The sequence below is a fragment of the Spermophilus citellus genome (genome assembly GCF_964194105.1).
Source record: "Spermophilus citellus genome assembly, chromosome: 1".
Lineage (NCBI taxonomy): Eukaryota > Metazoa > Chordata > Mammalia > Rodentia > Sciuridae > Spermophilus > Spermophilus citellus.
In genome coordinates this window covers 268,850,407-268,865,615 of record NC_138182.1, presented here as the reverse complement: position 1 = coordinate 268,865,615, position 15,209 = coordinate 268,850,407, and the positions used below count along the sequence as shown (strand labels likewise).

Below are 15,209 nucleotides of genomic sequence, written 5' to 3'. Positions count from 1 at the left end.
TGCGTGCATGTGCAACATATAACTACAAATCCCATTATTATACATCATTACATACAATTATAATGCACCAACAAAAAATGTGAAAAGAGGAAAAAAATACATACATGAATGAATCCAGCATATTTTTTGTCTATTTCCACAAGCTGCTGATCAGCCTTGTTCCGCATAGCAGGTTCTGGGTCTGTGCCCATAGCAATTAAATATGGAACACACTGGAAAAAAAATATTTATAAGATATTACAGTAAAAAAAAAAAATATATGTACTTCAACATATGTCAAAATTTGTATATCTGGGACATATAAATTTAGCTTTATAGGCGTGCCTACAAATGCTGTGTTTTAATGTTCTTTTTAAAATGATAAATTTTGATTTTAAATAAAGCATTAGCAAAATATTGATGTGAAATTTAATAATTTCAAAGTAAATTTAAGATTCTTTTTTTTTTTAAAGAGAGAGTGAGAGAGGAGAGAGAGAGAGAGAGAGAGAGAGAGAGAATTTTTAATATTTATTTTTTAGTTCTCGGCGGACACAACATCTTTGTTGGTATGTGGTGCTGAGGATCGAACCCGGGCCGCACGCATGCCAGACGAGCGCGCTACCGCCTGAGCCACATTCCCAGCCCCAAGATTCTTTAGAGTACTCCCACACTAAGATTATCACATAAAATACACTACAAATGTGTAATTCAATAATTCTTGAAGCTTAACTAAAATTGCTATGTAAAAATAATACAGGGCAAAAGTAATTTCCTCCAATATGCGAAAGCTTAGGAAAATATAATTTTTTCACTAAGCTGATTTTAGATGTGATCTAAACAATCAGATAGTTTGTAAAGCCATATTTGTTTTACTTTTTTATCCTGTTGCTGGGGATGAAATCCAGGGCCTCACGCATATTAAGCAAGTGCTGGGCTAAATCCTAAGACATACCATTGCTATGTTAAATGAATTTGAATCAGACAGCATTGAGAAGGTCAGAAAAATACATAAAACTACTTTAAGATACAGATACCACAACAAATGAAATGGGTGATCATGGGTTAAATCTCAGACCAGAAATGAGAATGTCTCTAAAGAACATAATTGGCTTAGCTAGGAAAAATTTGAAAACGGACCCATTTATTAGATCAACTTTTAAATTTCCTAAACTTGATGACTGTATATAGACAATATCCTTGTTCTTAAACATACATGCTGACATGTAAAGAATCACATCTGAAATTTACTATCAAATGATTCAGAAAAAAGCAGATGTAAGAAGACAGATAAAAATAAATGTGGCAAAACGTTACATACGGTGAATACGGGTGAAAAGCATAAAGCAATTTATTGTACCACTCTTGCAATTTCTTTTTGTGAAAATTTTAACCAGTTCTGAAAAGCAAGTCAGGCATGGCGGCACATATCTGTAATACCAGTGACTCAGGAGGCAAAGTAGGAGGATCACAAATTCAAAGCTAGCCTTGGCAACACAGTGAGAGAGACCGAATCTCAAAAAATAAAAAGGGCTGTTGGGTTTAGCTCAGTGGCAGAATGTCCCTGGGTTTAATACCCACTACCACAAAACAAACAAACAAAACAAATGAAATAAAAGGTTTAAATAAGCAGATACTTGTTGAAAATCTATAATCTGAAAATCTGAAATCTTTGCCCAGCAGAAAATTTTGGATTTTGGAGCATTTCATATTTTCAATTAGGAATGTCTAGCTGGTAAAAGCTAAGCAAATATTTCCAACTATGAAAAATTCTAAAATACAAAACTTATGGTTCCAAATATTTCAGATAAGGGATTTGCAATCTATATAATAATAAAAAGAACTTAAGTTTGCAAAAGGCGAAATTCTTAACATATTGCTGTACACTGTGATAAGTGATCTTGTTGATGACAGCTGTGAGGCATGAAGAACTGATTAAATATTTGTCAGTGTATTTTGTTTCAGCCCACAGGGAAGAGCACATTATATTTATTTATTTTAAAATATATATATATTTATAGTTGTAGATGGACACAATACCTTTATTTTGTTTATTTTTATGTATGCTAGGCTTGAAACCAGTGCCTCAGGCAGGCTCGGCCAGTGCTCCATCACTGACTGAGCCCCGTTATATTTAAATATAGCATATTTTAGGTAAAGCCCCATGAAAAAACCAAAAACCAAAATCCAAAAAAAGCAAGGAAATAATAAAAAATTTTAAAGGGCACAGAGTTGACAATTTGATAAGATTACTTTTGTAGTCTATGGCATTCTCCTGAGCACAAGATATTGCCTTAGTTTTGGCTGATAATACTCAGCAATATTAATAGGTTTATTACATTGCCCTGCTGTCTCTCCTTCTCTTTCTCTCTTTTGTGGTGCTGGAGATTGAACTCAGGGTCTTGTGCATGCTAGGCAAGCACTCTACCACTGAGCTACACCCCAGCCCTTTATCAAATCATTTCATCCTCACACCAGTGCTTTAACATGTTGGATAGGTCGTATTACATCCAAATTAAAAAGGCAAAAACTAAGCTCAGATTATAAAATTTACTTTCTTATGTTTAAAATTCTATTCTATGGAACATATAATCTTTTCAAAATAATATTTGTAGCTGTAGACGGACACAATACTTTTATTCATTTATTTTTATGTGATGCTAAGGATCAAATCCAATGCCTCACACATGCTAGGCAAGTGCTCTACCACTGAGCTACAACCCCAGCCCCAGAACATATACTCTTAAACCCGGTCAATTCTCTTGAGTATTATTATCATATTGTTGATTAATGGGGCTAAGGGTAAAATATGGATTAAAATAATTTTGTCATTCCTACTTAAAAAAAGATTAGAGTCCATGTTCTATCAATAGAAATTGGAAGTAAAGTTTAATAGAGATAGTATTATGAATATATAGGTACTCTGCAGTAATGACAACCTAAGAGACTGTCAAAAACTTAGATTTTTAAAAGTTTAGACCAACTCAGGAGGCTGAGGCAGAAGGAGCACTTGAATCTAAGAATGTGAAGAGAGCCTGGGTAATATAGCAAGACTCTAACTCTTTAAAACAAAAGAAGAGTTTAGAAAAAGAAATTAAAGATTAAGAGGAATCAAGAACTACTTAATTCTCTAATCACAATGTCATCAAATGACAAAGTGGCTCTTTAGTAGTGCTACTACTTTGAAACTTGCTTACCTGAACTGGATGAATAAGACCTTGGTTTAGAGTCAAAGCAATGACATTTAGGGCAAAGTGGCGTACACTTGACTGGGTGTGAAAAAACGCCTCAAGCACCTGTTTGAGGTAAAGTTGCATGATGGAACTACTCATCCCTGAGGAAACATCACCCATTTCTTTTAAGTCTTCCTGTTTTGCAACTTTCTTCCCTAAAAAAGGAAGCAAATAGAAAACACAGAGTAAGAGCATACTAACTTTACTAGCTATAAACTAAGGCTACAACTCAAACCTCAAAATGTTTTTTTCCTTGTGTCAGAGGCTCCTTTGAGACCCCACTGAGTACTGTAATTCCTTCTCTTGCTTCAACATATTAAGGTTTCTATATATCCAAACATTACAACTATTTTAGGAATTTTAAAAATATCCCAAGGTCTAGATACGAATTCAGCTCAAGGACTCCTACTTAATTAATTAAATTCCTTCATCTAAAATATAAGGAAATTTAGATATCTGGATTAAAGAAAATGAGTTACAGAATATTGTAACTGTAACTGTACTGTGAAATTTAAGAATATATTTTCACTTACAGTCTCTATCTGCTTGCTGCATACGTGTATCTTCTTCTTGTAGGTAGGTCTGGAGGTTTTTTAACACTTGTATTTTTAAGTTTACTGAGGAGTTCTTATCAGATAAAATATTATTATACAGATTCTTCACTTCTTGCTCAAACATTAGACTTGGATGTTGAATAAAGGCAAATCCTAAGAAAGAGGGGGGGAAAACTCTTCATATGTTCCTATTAAACGCGACATTTACTGAAAATGTTAAATTATATAAAAAGCTCCTTATTTCAAAAATTTAAAACTTAGAATGACTGGAAGAATATGCTGGTGGCCTTACCTAGAGCAGTATTAGAGCAGGTACTTCTTTCCCCATGAATTAAAAACAAGAAATTGCATTTCAAAGGAGAATTTCACACAAGAGGAAACCTTGAGGAGGGAGCAGGGCCTAGTGGCTAGGGGAGTGGATTAGGAGTCAGGAGTCTTGGGTTCTATTCCTGGCTCCACCACTGACTTGTATTGTGACCCTGGGTGAGTCATACAATCTCTCTGTGCCTCAATTCTCCATCTGTAAAATGGGGACAATAATATTTACCACCCGCCTACCTCAAAGGGATGTTTTCAGGATTTAAGAAGTCATGTCTGCAAACATTTTTCAGATCCCTAGCAGAAGGCACCACATTGAAATTATTTTAAAAATATATTGAAATAGATCCATTTTATGAAACAGAAAAACTTCTAAATTTAACTAGAGTTAAAAATATCTTCCATTTCTTTCTCATATGGAATTAACACGAGGCCACAGTGCTGAATTCTATAACCACTAATAAATAGCAAAAGAATATTATCAATGTTAATACATAAATATTTGAGAAAAAAAAAGATGATCCTTGAAGACACCAAGAATTGATGCCAAAAACCCAACTGAACTCAAAGCATGGAATGATCAGACATAGGATAACTATGGCCCAGGTAAGAAAGATGTCTTATTAATTTGTCTAGAGGTTCAATTTTTTGGATAGTATTGCTTCTTTAAGTTAAAATTTTATTTGTTCTCTGAATTAGCTGTAACAATGGTTTTTGCCATTCCATGTTACCTATATTCAAACTAAATATTTAATGATATACACTGGCTTAAAGGCAATATTACATCAATTTAACTTCCTAGTAAATGATGTTTGGATTTTCACTATACTTGCTATAAATAATTTTCTGAAAGGAATAGAAGAATTATAAGGTAATAAGATTTAAGTTTGTTTACAGATATTATGAACAAAATTTAAAGGTGTAGGTAACTCGGAATCTTTTTATTATTAACTTTTGTCAAAAGACTAATTCAAATGACTACCCATGCATATGAGTTAAATTATAAACCTTGACAATGCTACCAAAATATCATTTCCAAATAGATAAAAATAATTTTTAAAACTTACTGGGTAGCTTTATATCAATTTGCATAAAACAGTAAAAACAAAACCCCAAAACTGGACAAACTGCTCTTCTTGTACTTGTATTTTACATTATAGAGAAAGAAAATTTATTACATGTTTAATTAAGGCAAGAAAGTTTTACACTTCATATTTTTAAAGATTATTCAATTTAGGTGATTTAGTACTATTCTCTTATTTCTTATATTCTAATTTCTTTCCAGTAAGCCATATAGACCTGTTGGCAGAACACATTTTTATTATACCAATGCTCCTGAAAAAATGACATGAAAAAAGTATGTAGACAAATTGTTCCTCTTGGGTTGGTTACCATGTGTTTCTATATAAGGCTGTGTATACTGCCCAGTGTTTTAACCTTTAGTGGTAGTTATGTGTAATGACAAAATTTTGCAATGAAAAATAATAAAAGGTATGCAAATAGCACCAAGTTTCTATATGCTATCTTTCTTTATCGAAAGTGCTATAATGAATGTTTTTTATTTTTCCTTTATACTAGGCATTGCACCCAGGGGCAGTCTACCACTGAGCGACATCCAGCCATCTTTATTTTGTATTTTGAAAAAAGTTCTCCTAGTTGCCAAGGGTGGCCTTGAACTTGAGATCCTCCTGCCTCAGCCTCCTGAGTTGCAGGGATTACAGGTGTACGCCACTGAACCTGGATGAATATTCTACGACACCCTAGGAAGTACGGGTGGGAGACAGTAAGTTACCTCTATTATACTAATGGAGACTGGTGAACTGAGAAATTAAGTGGCTTTCTCAAGGTCACTCAAAGTCACTGGCTGAGGCATGAATGAAATCCAGGTGTTTTAAACCCCAGTCCTTCCTTCTACATACCAACATTGCCAGTAGAAACATATTTAAATAAACTTAACAATTTAGATTCACAATATTCAAAAGTTTACTCCACTTTTAAAAGAGCTAAAAGCTATAAATAAATTTAGTCTGAACTTACCTAGACCAATGATGGCTTTTGTTTGTACTTCTTCATCTGAATGTTTTGTAAAATACATTAATAGTTCAAGTACTTTGTCCTTTATGTTAACCTAAGGGGGGGAAATCACATTAAAGTATTCAAAAGGAGTAATTTAGATCAATTTTTAGTTACCCCCCCCCCCAAAAAAAAGGCCTAGAAACAATGAGCATTTCCACATGTGAAATTTAAAACAATGAGTATTTCCACTCGTGAATTTTAAAATAAACAAACTGGGTTGAGGACAGTGGTAGAGTGCTTGCCTACTTGCACAAAGGCCCTGGGTTCAACTGCCAACGCCGCAAAAGAAATAAAACCCAATTCCATTTATTTTAGAATAGTCACATTCAAAGTATCAGATTGTGACAAAGGGCTTGTATTGGGATGTAAATCAATGCACTGCTCCATTCATTGAGAAAATGGAGGGGTGGGGGAAAGTACTGATCTAAATAGTGTGACTATTAAAGAGCTGATATAGATGATGGTGGAAACTTCAAAACTTGTCACAGACCAATAATAAACAGTTTATGTATCAGAAACAAGTCTGAGGACCATGCTTTGAGTAGGGCTGTTTTCAGAATTCTCATTAACCTGACTGCTCTAATGCTGCCTTCATCCATTGTCACTATAGTCATTCTCAGCTCACATGGCCACACAAGACTATTTTACAGCACAATGATAATATTATGATTTTTACCTTACTGTTGCCTTTAAAATCCTCTAGGTCAAAATCAAAATGCCGACACAGTGCTCCAACAGTAAAAAGGGATCTAAGAAGTGCTGGCTTATTTGTTAGAAGTGAAGTGTTATTTGGGTCTTCTTGGTGTTGACTTTTTAATTTTGAAATGGCACCTAATGAAGATAAGTAATATTTATTTACAATAAACCCACTATAGTTAAACTATGAGGTTCAAATAATTACTAAAGAATTACAATTAGTTTTTAGTAAAGGTTCCAATAATTAAATATGTCTAAAAATATAGGTACATTTCTTAAAGGGTAAAATAATTAATGTAGGAAGAAATATTTAAATTCTACTTTACATAGTAGACAGAAAATTTATCAGCCTTTATTTGTAAGGAGACAAGTTTCTGAATAATAGAGGAGTTTTAAAGGAATACAAAAGATAATAGAGGGGAGAGGGTGGGGGGATGGGAAGGACGGTAGAATGAGATGGTCATTATTACCCTATATACGTGTATGATTACGATACCAGTGTGACTCTACACCATGTTCAGACAGAGGATTCTGATTGTGGACCATGGAGGAAAACCACACTGGTTATAATTCTCTTGATGCTACCCTTTATCAAGTGTATTAAAAATGAATTAGACACACTTCAGAACCTAGCAGAGTAATTTTAAAGCTCAGGCATTGAACGTACCATAGTATCTATTGAAACAGGCCCACACAAATTTAAAATTTTGTGTTACTTTATTAACAACAGCTCCAAGACAGCTCACACAATGCTGCACTACCTAAAAGATAAATAAAGTGTTACTGTTTAGGTAAAAGTTAAAGATGAAGTTAAAATGTACTATTAATTTTATCCTTTATATATATTTGCTTTAAAAATATAATAAAATACATTGGAACTTAATCTGACACAATAATACTTTATAAGTTATCATCTGCAAATTATATATCAATTAATACAGAGGTGGTAAACCGGATCTTACAGTCATGCCATATTTGATGATAAGCTTCATTAGATCTTCTTCAATAGTGGCAAGGAAAGTTTCACTTGGATGCTCCATCAGTGGTACAACTAGTTCTAGGATTTTTGCAACATTGCAGATAACCATGAAATCATTTTGTGTCTATAAGAACAAAATTAATATATAAATATCCAAAATCTAAAATGAAACTATATACAAATTTATGTATTTGGAGGCATTTATGGGACATATGTATATAAAATTTCAGTTAAAAATAAAAAGGTCTACCTAGAAAAGAGTTTTTGTTTAAAGTATGGAAGGAAGAGTAACAAGAAGAAAAAAGTCTGGATTCCAGCTCTAACACTAACCTACTATGTGAACCTGGGGTCACTTAATTACATTGCTAAAGTTATTTTTTTTTCCTAAAAGGAAAGATAAGTTAATGCTAAACAAAAGTTATTTAAGCATTAGCAGAACATTTTACAAAGACAGGTATATTTTTAAGATTAGTATTTTTCAAACTGGGGTATGTTAACCAAGTAGTTTTCAACTGGGGATGAGATGGCTCTCCACTCGCTACTGAGGAGTATCTAGCAATGTCTACAGATATTTTTGCTTGTCATGATGGGAGCACAGATGTCATCTAGTGAACAGAGGTCAGGGATGCTGCTAAACATCCTATGATGCAAAGAATACTGGAATCTCTAACAACAATGAATAATCCTGCTCTGTCAATAGTGCTGAGAATGGTAAATCCTGTGTTAAACTTTGTGATGAAAAATGTACAACCCCATCTAGGTGTGGTGGTGCACGCTTGCAATCCCAGCAGCTTGGGAGGCTGAGACAGGAGAATCGAGAGTTTAAAGCCAGCCTCAGCAATGGTGAGGTGCTAAGCAACTCAATGAGACCCTGTCTCTAAATAAAATACAAAATAGGGCTGGGGATGTGACTCAGTGGTCAAATGCCCCTGAGGTTCAATCCCTGGTACAAAAAAAAAAAAAAAAAAAAAAAAAAAAAAAAGTACAATCCTAAAACTAGGCATAAGTCTTCTTTATTTTAAATTTAAATGTTTCTTTGATTAAAAAAAAAATACCAAACATGTTTTTAAAAACTGGTAGAACGTTAAGACAAAAATTGAAGAATGTACTAAAGGATTATGATAAAGTCTCTTAAAGGTGACCAAAGTTACTTTTTTTTTTTTTTTTGGTGGAGTGAGGTTTTTAATGTATGCTTTTAATCTAGCCATGCTACCATTCCTTGTTTTTAGCAACTGATTACCAATCTTCATCTGGACTTTTTGAGCTTACTATATCACTGGTTAAAAACTTTCCTACCTTGCGTTCATTCTTCAGGATTCCCACAGGACTAAATAAATACATTGGGGGGTGGAAAAAAAGAATACTATGTTCTAAGTAACACAGGAATTCTGTCATTTCCTTATCCCTCACTCCTAACTCCTTAAAGCAAAAGGGGATAAGTTAAGAGTTTTTGTTGGGTAAGATAAATTTATTTGAGATCCACTGTTAACATTTTACTTAAAAGAAAATAAAAGCAGTAGCAGCATTTTCTGAAATTTGTTTAAATACCAGGCTGAAAAACCAGGTAAATGAAATATCTTAAAAATCTAGAAAAGAACCTTAAATAATGAAAGAGATCATGAAATAAAAGAGCAGCAGAATATAAGAAAAATGTATTTGAAATGAATATAATGTAAGGTGGTTTAACAGCTATATATTTAAAGAGCTTTCAAAATCTAAAAAAGGGCCCATAATTCAAAGGTAAAATGAGCCAATGATATGAATAGTGAATTTACCAAAAAATATCTGCTCAATATTATGAAAATTGCTTAACTTTCTTGGAGGTCAGAGAAAACAACTGAAGCAACAATGAAGTATTCCTTTACATCTGTTAGACTGGTAAAGCACACAAAATTAATGACATTAATGGTCACATATAGATTTCGAAAAAGGTTGTAAAACATACCCCCAGCAATCTGGTAAGATCTATTCAAAAGTCAGAAACTTAAAAAAAAAAAAAAAAAAAAAATTGCATTCTCTGCCTAGCAAGTCCAGTCCTAAAAATCCATCCCATTGGAATAAAAGCAGAAGTGCTTAAATATATATGAACAGTGTTATAGCTGGGCCCAGTGGTGCACACCTGTAATCCCAGCAGCTCGGGAGGCTGAGGCAGGAGGATGGCATGTTCAAGACCAGCCTCAGCAACGTAGTGAGAACTGTCCTCAAAATAATAAAATAGAAAGGGCTGGGGATGAAGTTCAGTGGTAAAATGCCCCTGGTTTCAATCCCTAGTACCCCAAACAAACAAAACACACACACACACACAAATAAAACCAAAAACCTTAAAAATCATGCAAGGACATTTACATTATAGTCCAGACTCTAGATAGAGGGAGACAGACAAAGAACTAAATTCTAATATTGTGACTGGGGAGCTATGTGACATTAGGTAAGTTATTTATATTGTCTAAACTTTAGTCTCCTAGTTTGTAAAACTAGGATAAAATAGTGCCAACTTTAACAAGCAAATGAGACAATGCATGCAAAATTCTTGGAAGTGCCTAATAATTGTGTTTAATAAATATGAGCTATTACTAGTCAGATTACATATTAACCAATTTATTTCTGGCTTAATACAAGACATAAAGATAGAACTGGTATCTCAGAAGTAATATATGTTGTTTTTAATGTATTTTTTTATCCTCTGATACTCTCCTAAGTCCTCAAAATACTCTTAAATTCTGAGGTTTTCACATTCACTTATAATTCAGATTATTTAAAACAGCAGCAAAGAAAAACGAATATAGTAGAGAAACAGTTACAATTAGCTCCTTAGAAATACTGAAAACATAGTATGTTGAACTTATTTTAGTATTTTAAAATTTAGCATTTGTAACAGATAACACATCCACAATGCTGTCTTATATATATTTTTTAAAAAATTTCAATTTATTTGCTAAATTGCTTTACTTCAATTTTAATTTTTGGATTTTATTTTGGAAAACCGTATACGTTAATGTTGATCTAAAGTATCAACATGAATATCTAATATCCAATATTAATTAGTCTAATATCTCTGGTGTGATACTAGATCTTCCATATTCAATAAACTTCTGCTATAAAAATGATTAATATAAATATATTCTAAATGACAAACAAAGGAAAAGCGAACTCAGAATCCAAAAGATAATAAGTTTCTCAAAGACAGGAACTCTGCTTCATTCACCTTTGCGGTTTTAATAATAGCTGCATGTATTAAGTAATTATTGAGGATTTGTCTTGAGGAACTTACAGAGAAATGAAGCCTAAATTTTATTTAAAATATACTTGCTACAAATATTAGAATGTACATTTAAGTAAATGACAAAGTTGATCTGTCAATGAGAATGTGGTAACAAATGTGAATTCTAAATTCAAAATACTTGGAAGTTTAACGTAAGAAAGAACATTAAGATAACATTATACTTACACTACACTTAGTGGTAAGGTATGGTTGCATAGTCATGGCATGTTTAACCATGAGTTGTGGTCTTATTTTGCTGAATAAGAATAAAGTGGTTATGCAAGCTACCAGTCTTCCAGAATTCACACCTTTATTGTCAGAGTCTGAAAAAACAAAGAAATAAAACACTAAAATATGACAAAGCAGAGGAAATAATACAGAATATTATTTCAATTATTCAATATTATCCCTTAAATAGATTCAGGATAGTCTCAATACAATAGATTAGCATTTCTTATGACACTATTCTGCATTTTTTTTCTCTTATAGAAATTAAATACACTGAAGATAAAGGACAAAGAGACATCACCATGTAAGGCAAGTTTCACATAAGAGGATAGGACTAAAGTTAAAAAAGTAAAATGGAAGTTGGGAAGTTCAAGGATGGGTTTTTGGGAATAAATGTGGTATAAAGAGGAACAAAAACAATTTAGCTAAGGTGATACTGTTTTTAAGGGATACTGGGGGAAAAAAGGGATGCTGCTCTAGCTGAAAAATGTTAAAAATAAAAGTGATGTTAAAAAAATGCTCTTCAGGTGGGAAAAAAATGATACTAATTAGGAGATACTAGTTCATAGGAAACTAATTTTTTGAGGGAATTAGCAAATTTTAACAAGAACGGACAGGACATCAGTATCACCGTTAAAATCTAGGATGAAGAGAACCAGAATAAAAAACAGAACAAGGAGATAAAAGGGAAAAAGAGGTACACATGGAAAATGGGAAAAAATTGAAGAAAAAAATGCTATAAAAATATTAACAATTATCAACAATTTCCTTAGGTGTCATAAATGGTATCTCTGTTAAGACACTTATCTGTCCCCAGCATGAAGAATGACTGAGGCTAATTGTTCTTTCTCCTTAATGTGCTTTAGGAGATGGAAAATAACATTTATCTTACATGCTTTCAGCTAATAGGTATCAATTATGACTTTCGTATTTTTCTATAATTATTTACAACTGATGAAAATTTCAGATTTGTAACTAATAAATAGTGTGATAGATAATACAAAATAGTAAAATAATTTCATTTGAGAGAAAATTTTATGTGATTTAAAAGATATCAAATAGTTTTGTGATAAGTACCATTACCTAAATACATTTGAGACCCTGGACTGAAAGATATGTAGAAGAGATGAGGCTTACGTTTTCACTATATTGTGCTAGACAATTTTAGTCATCTCTAAAAATATAATGTAGACTGCATCATTAAACAGATATTTATACAATAAAAAGAAACTTCACTGAAAAGTAAAGTAGATAATTATTAGGCAAGCAGAATCAGAGGTAAAGATGAGAAATGTGTCCAACGTATTTTAAAATATCTTATAATATCAAACTTAAGGACCAATAGATAAAATGTCTTACCAGCTAGAGATTCTTCATATTTAAGAATGTGCTCAACTAGGTTATCAACAAGTTGAGTACAAGCTTTCTTCACAGGTTTATATGAGGAATCCTCTTCGGACTTCAACAACTATATATGTATATATATATAAAAAAAAAATCCCAGTATAATTATTCATTAGGCAATAATAATAAACACATTAAACGTGTCTGTAAGTAATATGCTTTTCAATTTGTCATTAACAAATATTGAAAGTCAAATTAATAACAAAAATATATGACATGTTTAAAAATATAAACCAATAATTTACAAATACTTTCAAACGATTTTATTATGCTATGTGTTGGACCTGAAGTAGAATATGAGATATTCCTTCTCTCTGTTACTCCAACCCCAAACAAAGAATATCATTCGGTATTAATTTAATTATTTTAAAGAATTAATAACTGTATCTGTATGTGATTACATCTCAAATTTGGCAAACACAAAATAATTTCTTCTATTATCTTCTACTAAATCATTTATAAAAAATGCTAAAAATACTATGAATAATGAGATGAAAATAGAGATCACTTCTAAGTTAATGGCATTAATCCAATCTTTCATGATAGATCCAAGGAAAAATCATTAAGGTATATCTGTTTTGCTAATAATGATTAGTTAAAACAATTCTGGAGATATAATGCACGTAGCTAGTTTGCAACAGCACAAGTTTAAACCGTTTTTTTTTTTTCTCCTATGAAACACAGTTTAAGCCTTTTACCTATTATCCTACTAGGACTCTTATGTTGCTTGTAAACAAAGAAATTCCACATAGATTGTTAAGATTAATTCTTTGGTGGTTATGTGTATGTCGAGTATATTTTCTCTGTGACTTGTCTTCTCCCTTTAAGATGTCTTTTGATTTAAAAATGTTCTTCATTTTAAGACAGTGAAACTTATCTGTCTTTTAATGTTCAGTTTTTTTGTGACTTCTTTAAATCATTCCCTACACAAAGGTTAAAAAAAAAGTACTCACCGATTATTTTCTGCTTAAAAATTTCAAAGGTTTTTTTTTTTTTTTTAAATCTATATGGAGTTGATTTTTGAGTTCAAGTAGAATCGATTTAAAAAAAAAATCTGATGAATAGTCAAATACTCCAACCTCATTTCTTCCGTAATCTGCACTGCCACATCTTAATAGCAAATGTAGGTCTAGGCTATCTTGTTCTACTGGTATGTTTAGTATTGATCTATTTATTATTGTTATATCTTCATTTACTTTATCTTTAAAAATAAGTTCTAACAGTAGCTTAGTTGTTTTTGTTTGCCTTTACATTTCCACGTACACTTTATGATCATCTTGGCATGAAAGATGAATATTTTTAAAAAATATCTTTTATTTACTTTTTATGTGGTGCTAAGGATCATACCCAGTGCCTTACACGTGAGAGGCAAGAGCTCTACTGCTGAACTATAACCACAGCCACATGATGAATATTTTGTATTCTTGATTTTGATAAAATCCCTTAACAGTTCCTCATTTTGCATTATTTTTATTTTAGGTTTTATAGTTTATTATCTGTCAAATTAATGAATTCATATTTTATTATAATTTATTACTCAAAGGTATTAAATTTTATTAACTTTTTTCTTATATCCTTGGAAATGATCATTTCTTTTAATCACATGCATGTATACTAGCTGTGCACTCACAATATACTAATTAAGGTACATAAAATGTTCTAATACAGTATTTTTCCTAGCTAAAAATGTTTTAAAGGTACCAACATACCAAATGATTTAGGTACTTCACAGTAATATTTTATTATGAAAATTTTGAGCATACAAATAAGTTAAAAAATTCTTTCACCATGAATACACTCAACTTACCCTTTAGATTTTATACCATTAATATTGTATTAAACACATACTCTATCACTGAGCTATATCTGCAGTACCTTCTATTTTACTTTTGATGCATTTCAAAGTAATTTGCAAACTACTAGTATATGCCCCTCTTTTCCCTCCGAGATAAAATGTATATGTAATAAAATGGGTAAATCTTCAGCATATCTTTGCTCACTTTTGTCAGATTCACCATTATACCTCACAAACCCCTACACCAAGATAGAGAATAGAGATCTCAGTTTTTACCTTTCATCAGCATCATTCGGAGAGATTATTGAAGTATAGAATGATGGGCCCTATCCTCAGAGTTACTGATTCATTAAATCTGGGAAAGGGCATGAGAATTTACACTTCTAAGAATTCCTCAGGTAATACGGATGCACCAATTAGTAACACTGACATACAGCATTACTATAAATAATCCCTGAAAGCTCCCTCATGTTCTTTCCCAATCTCCAACTCTCTTCAACCATTCCTCTGAATTTTTCTAATACAAATAGTTTGGTCTGTTATATAATTTTATATAAATGGAATAATGACATACACACCTCAGTAAGTCTAATTTCTTTCTGCATAATATTTCATTGGTCATTTATGATGTATGTATTAATATTCTAGTTTCTTTCTGATGCAGAGTACTATTACATTGTATAGAATC

The 15,209-nt window shown here is 32.0% G+C and overlaps 1 protein-coding gene across 2 annotated transcripts in view; it reads right to left on the bottom strand.

The window, feature by feature from the left end:
- The window catches only part of NIPBL (NIPBL cohesin loading factor), a 185,762-nt gene that overhangs the window by 13,532 nt on the left and 157,021 nt on the right, over nucleotides 1–15,209 (bottom strand). For both annotated transcript variants that reach the window (XM_081307128.1, XM_081307129.1), the window contains exons 33-41: nucleotides 12,682–12,790; nucleotides 11,281–11,417; nucleotides 7,816–7,956; nucleotides 7,521–7,614; nucleotides 6,834–6,988; nucleotides 6,119–6,209; nucleotides 3,743–3,916; nucleotides 3,174–3,364; nucleotides 105–212 (exon numbers count right to left, since the gene is read on the bottom strand). In XM_081307128.1, the coding sequence (XP_081163254.1) occupies nucleotides 105–212; nucleotides 3,174–3,364; nucleotides 3,743–3,916; nucleotides 6,119–6,209; nucleotides 6,834–6,988; nucleotides 7,521–7,614; nucleotides 7,816–7,956; nucleotides 11,281–11,417; nucleotides 12,682–12,790 (1,200 nt within the window). The remainder of the gene's footprint in view (nucleotides 1–104; nucleotides 213–3,173; nucleotides 3,365–3,742; nucleotides 3,917–6,118; nucleotides 6,210–6,833; nucleotides 6,989–7,520; nucleotides 7,615–7,815; nucleotides 7,957–11,280; nucleotides 11,418–12,681; nucleotides 12,791–15,209) is intronic.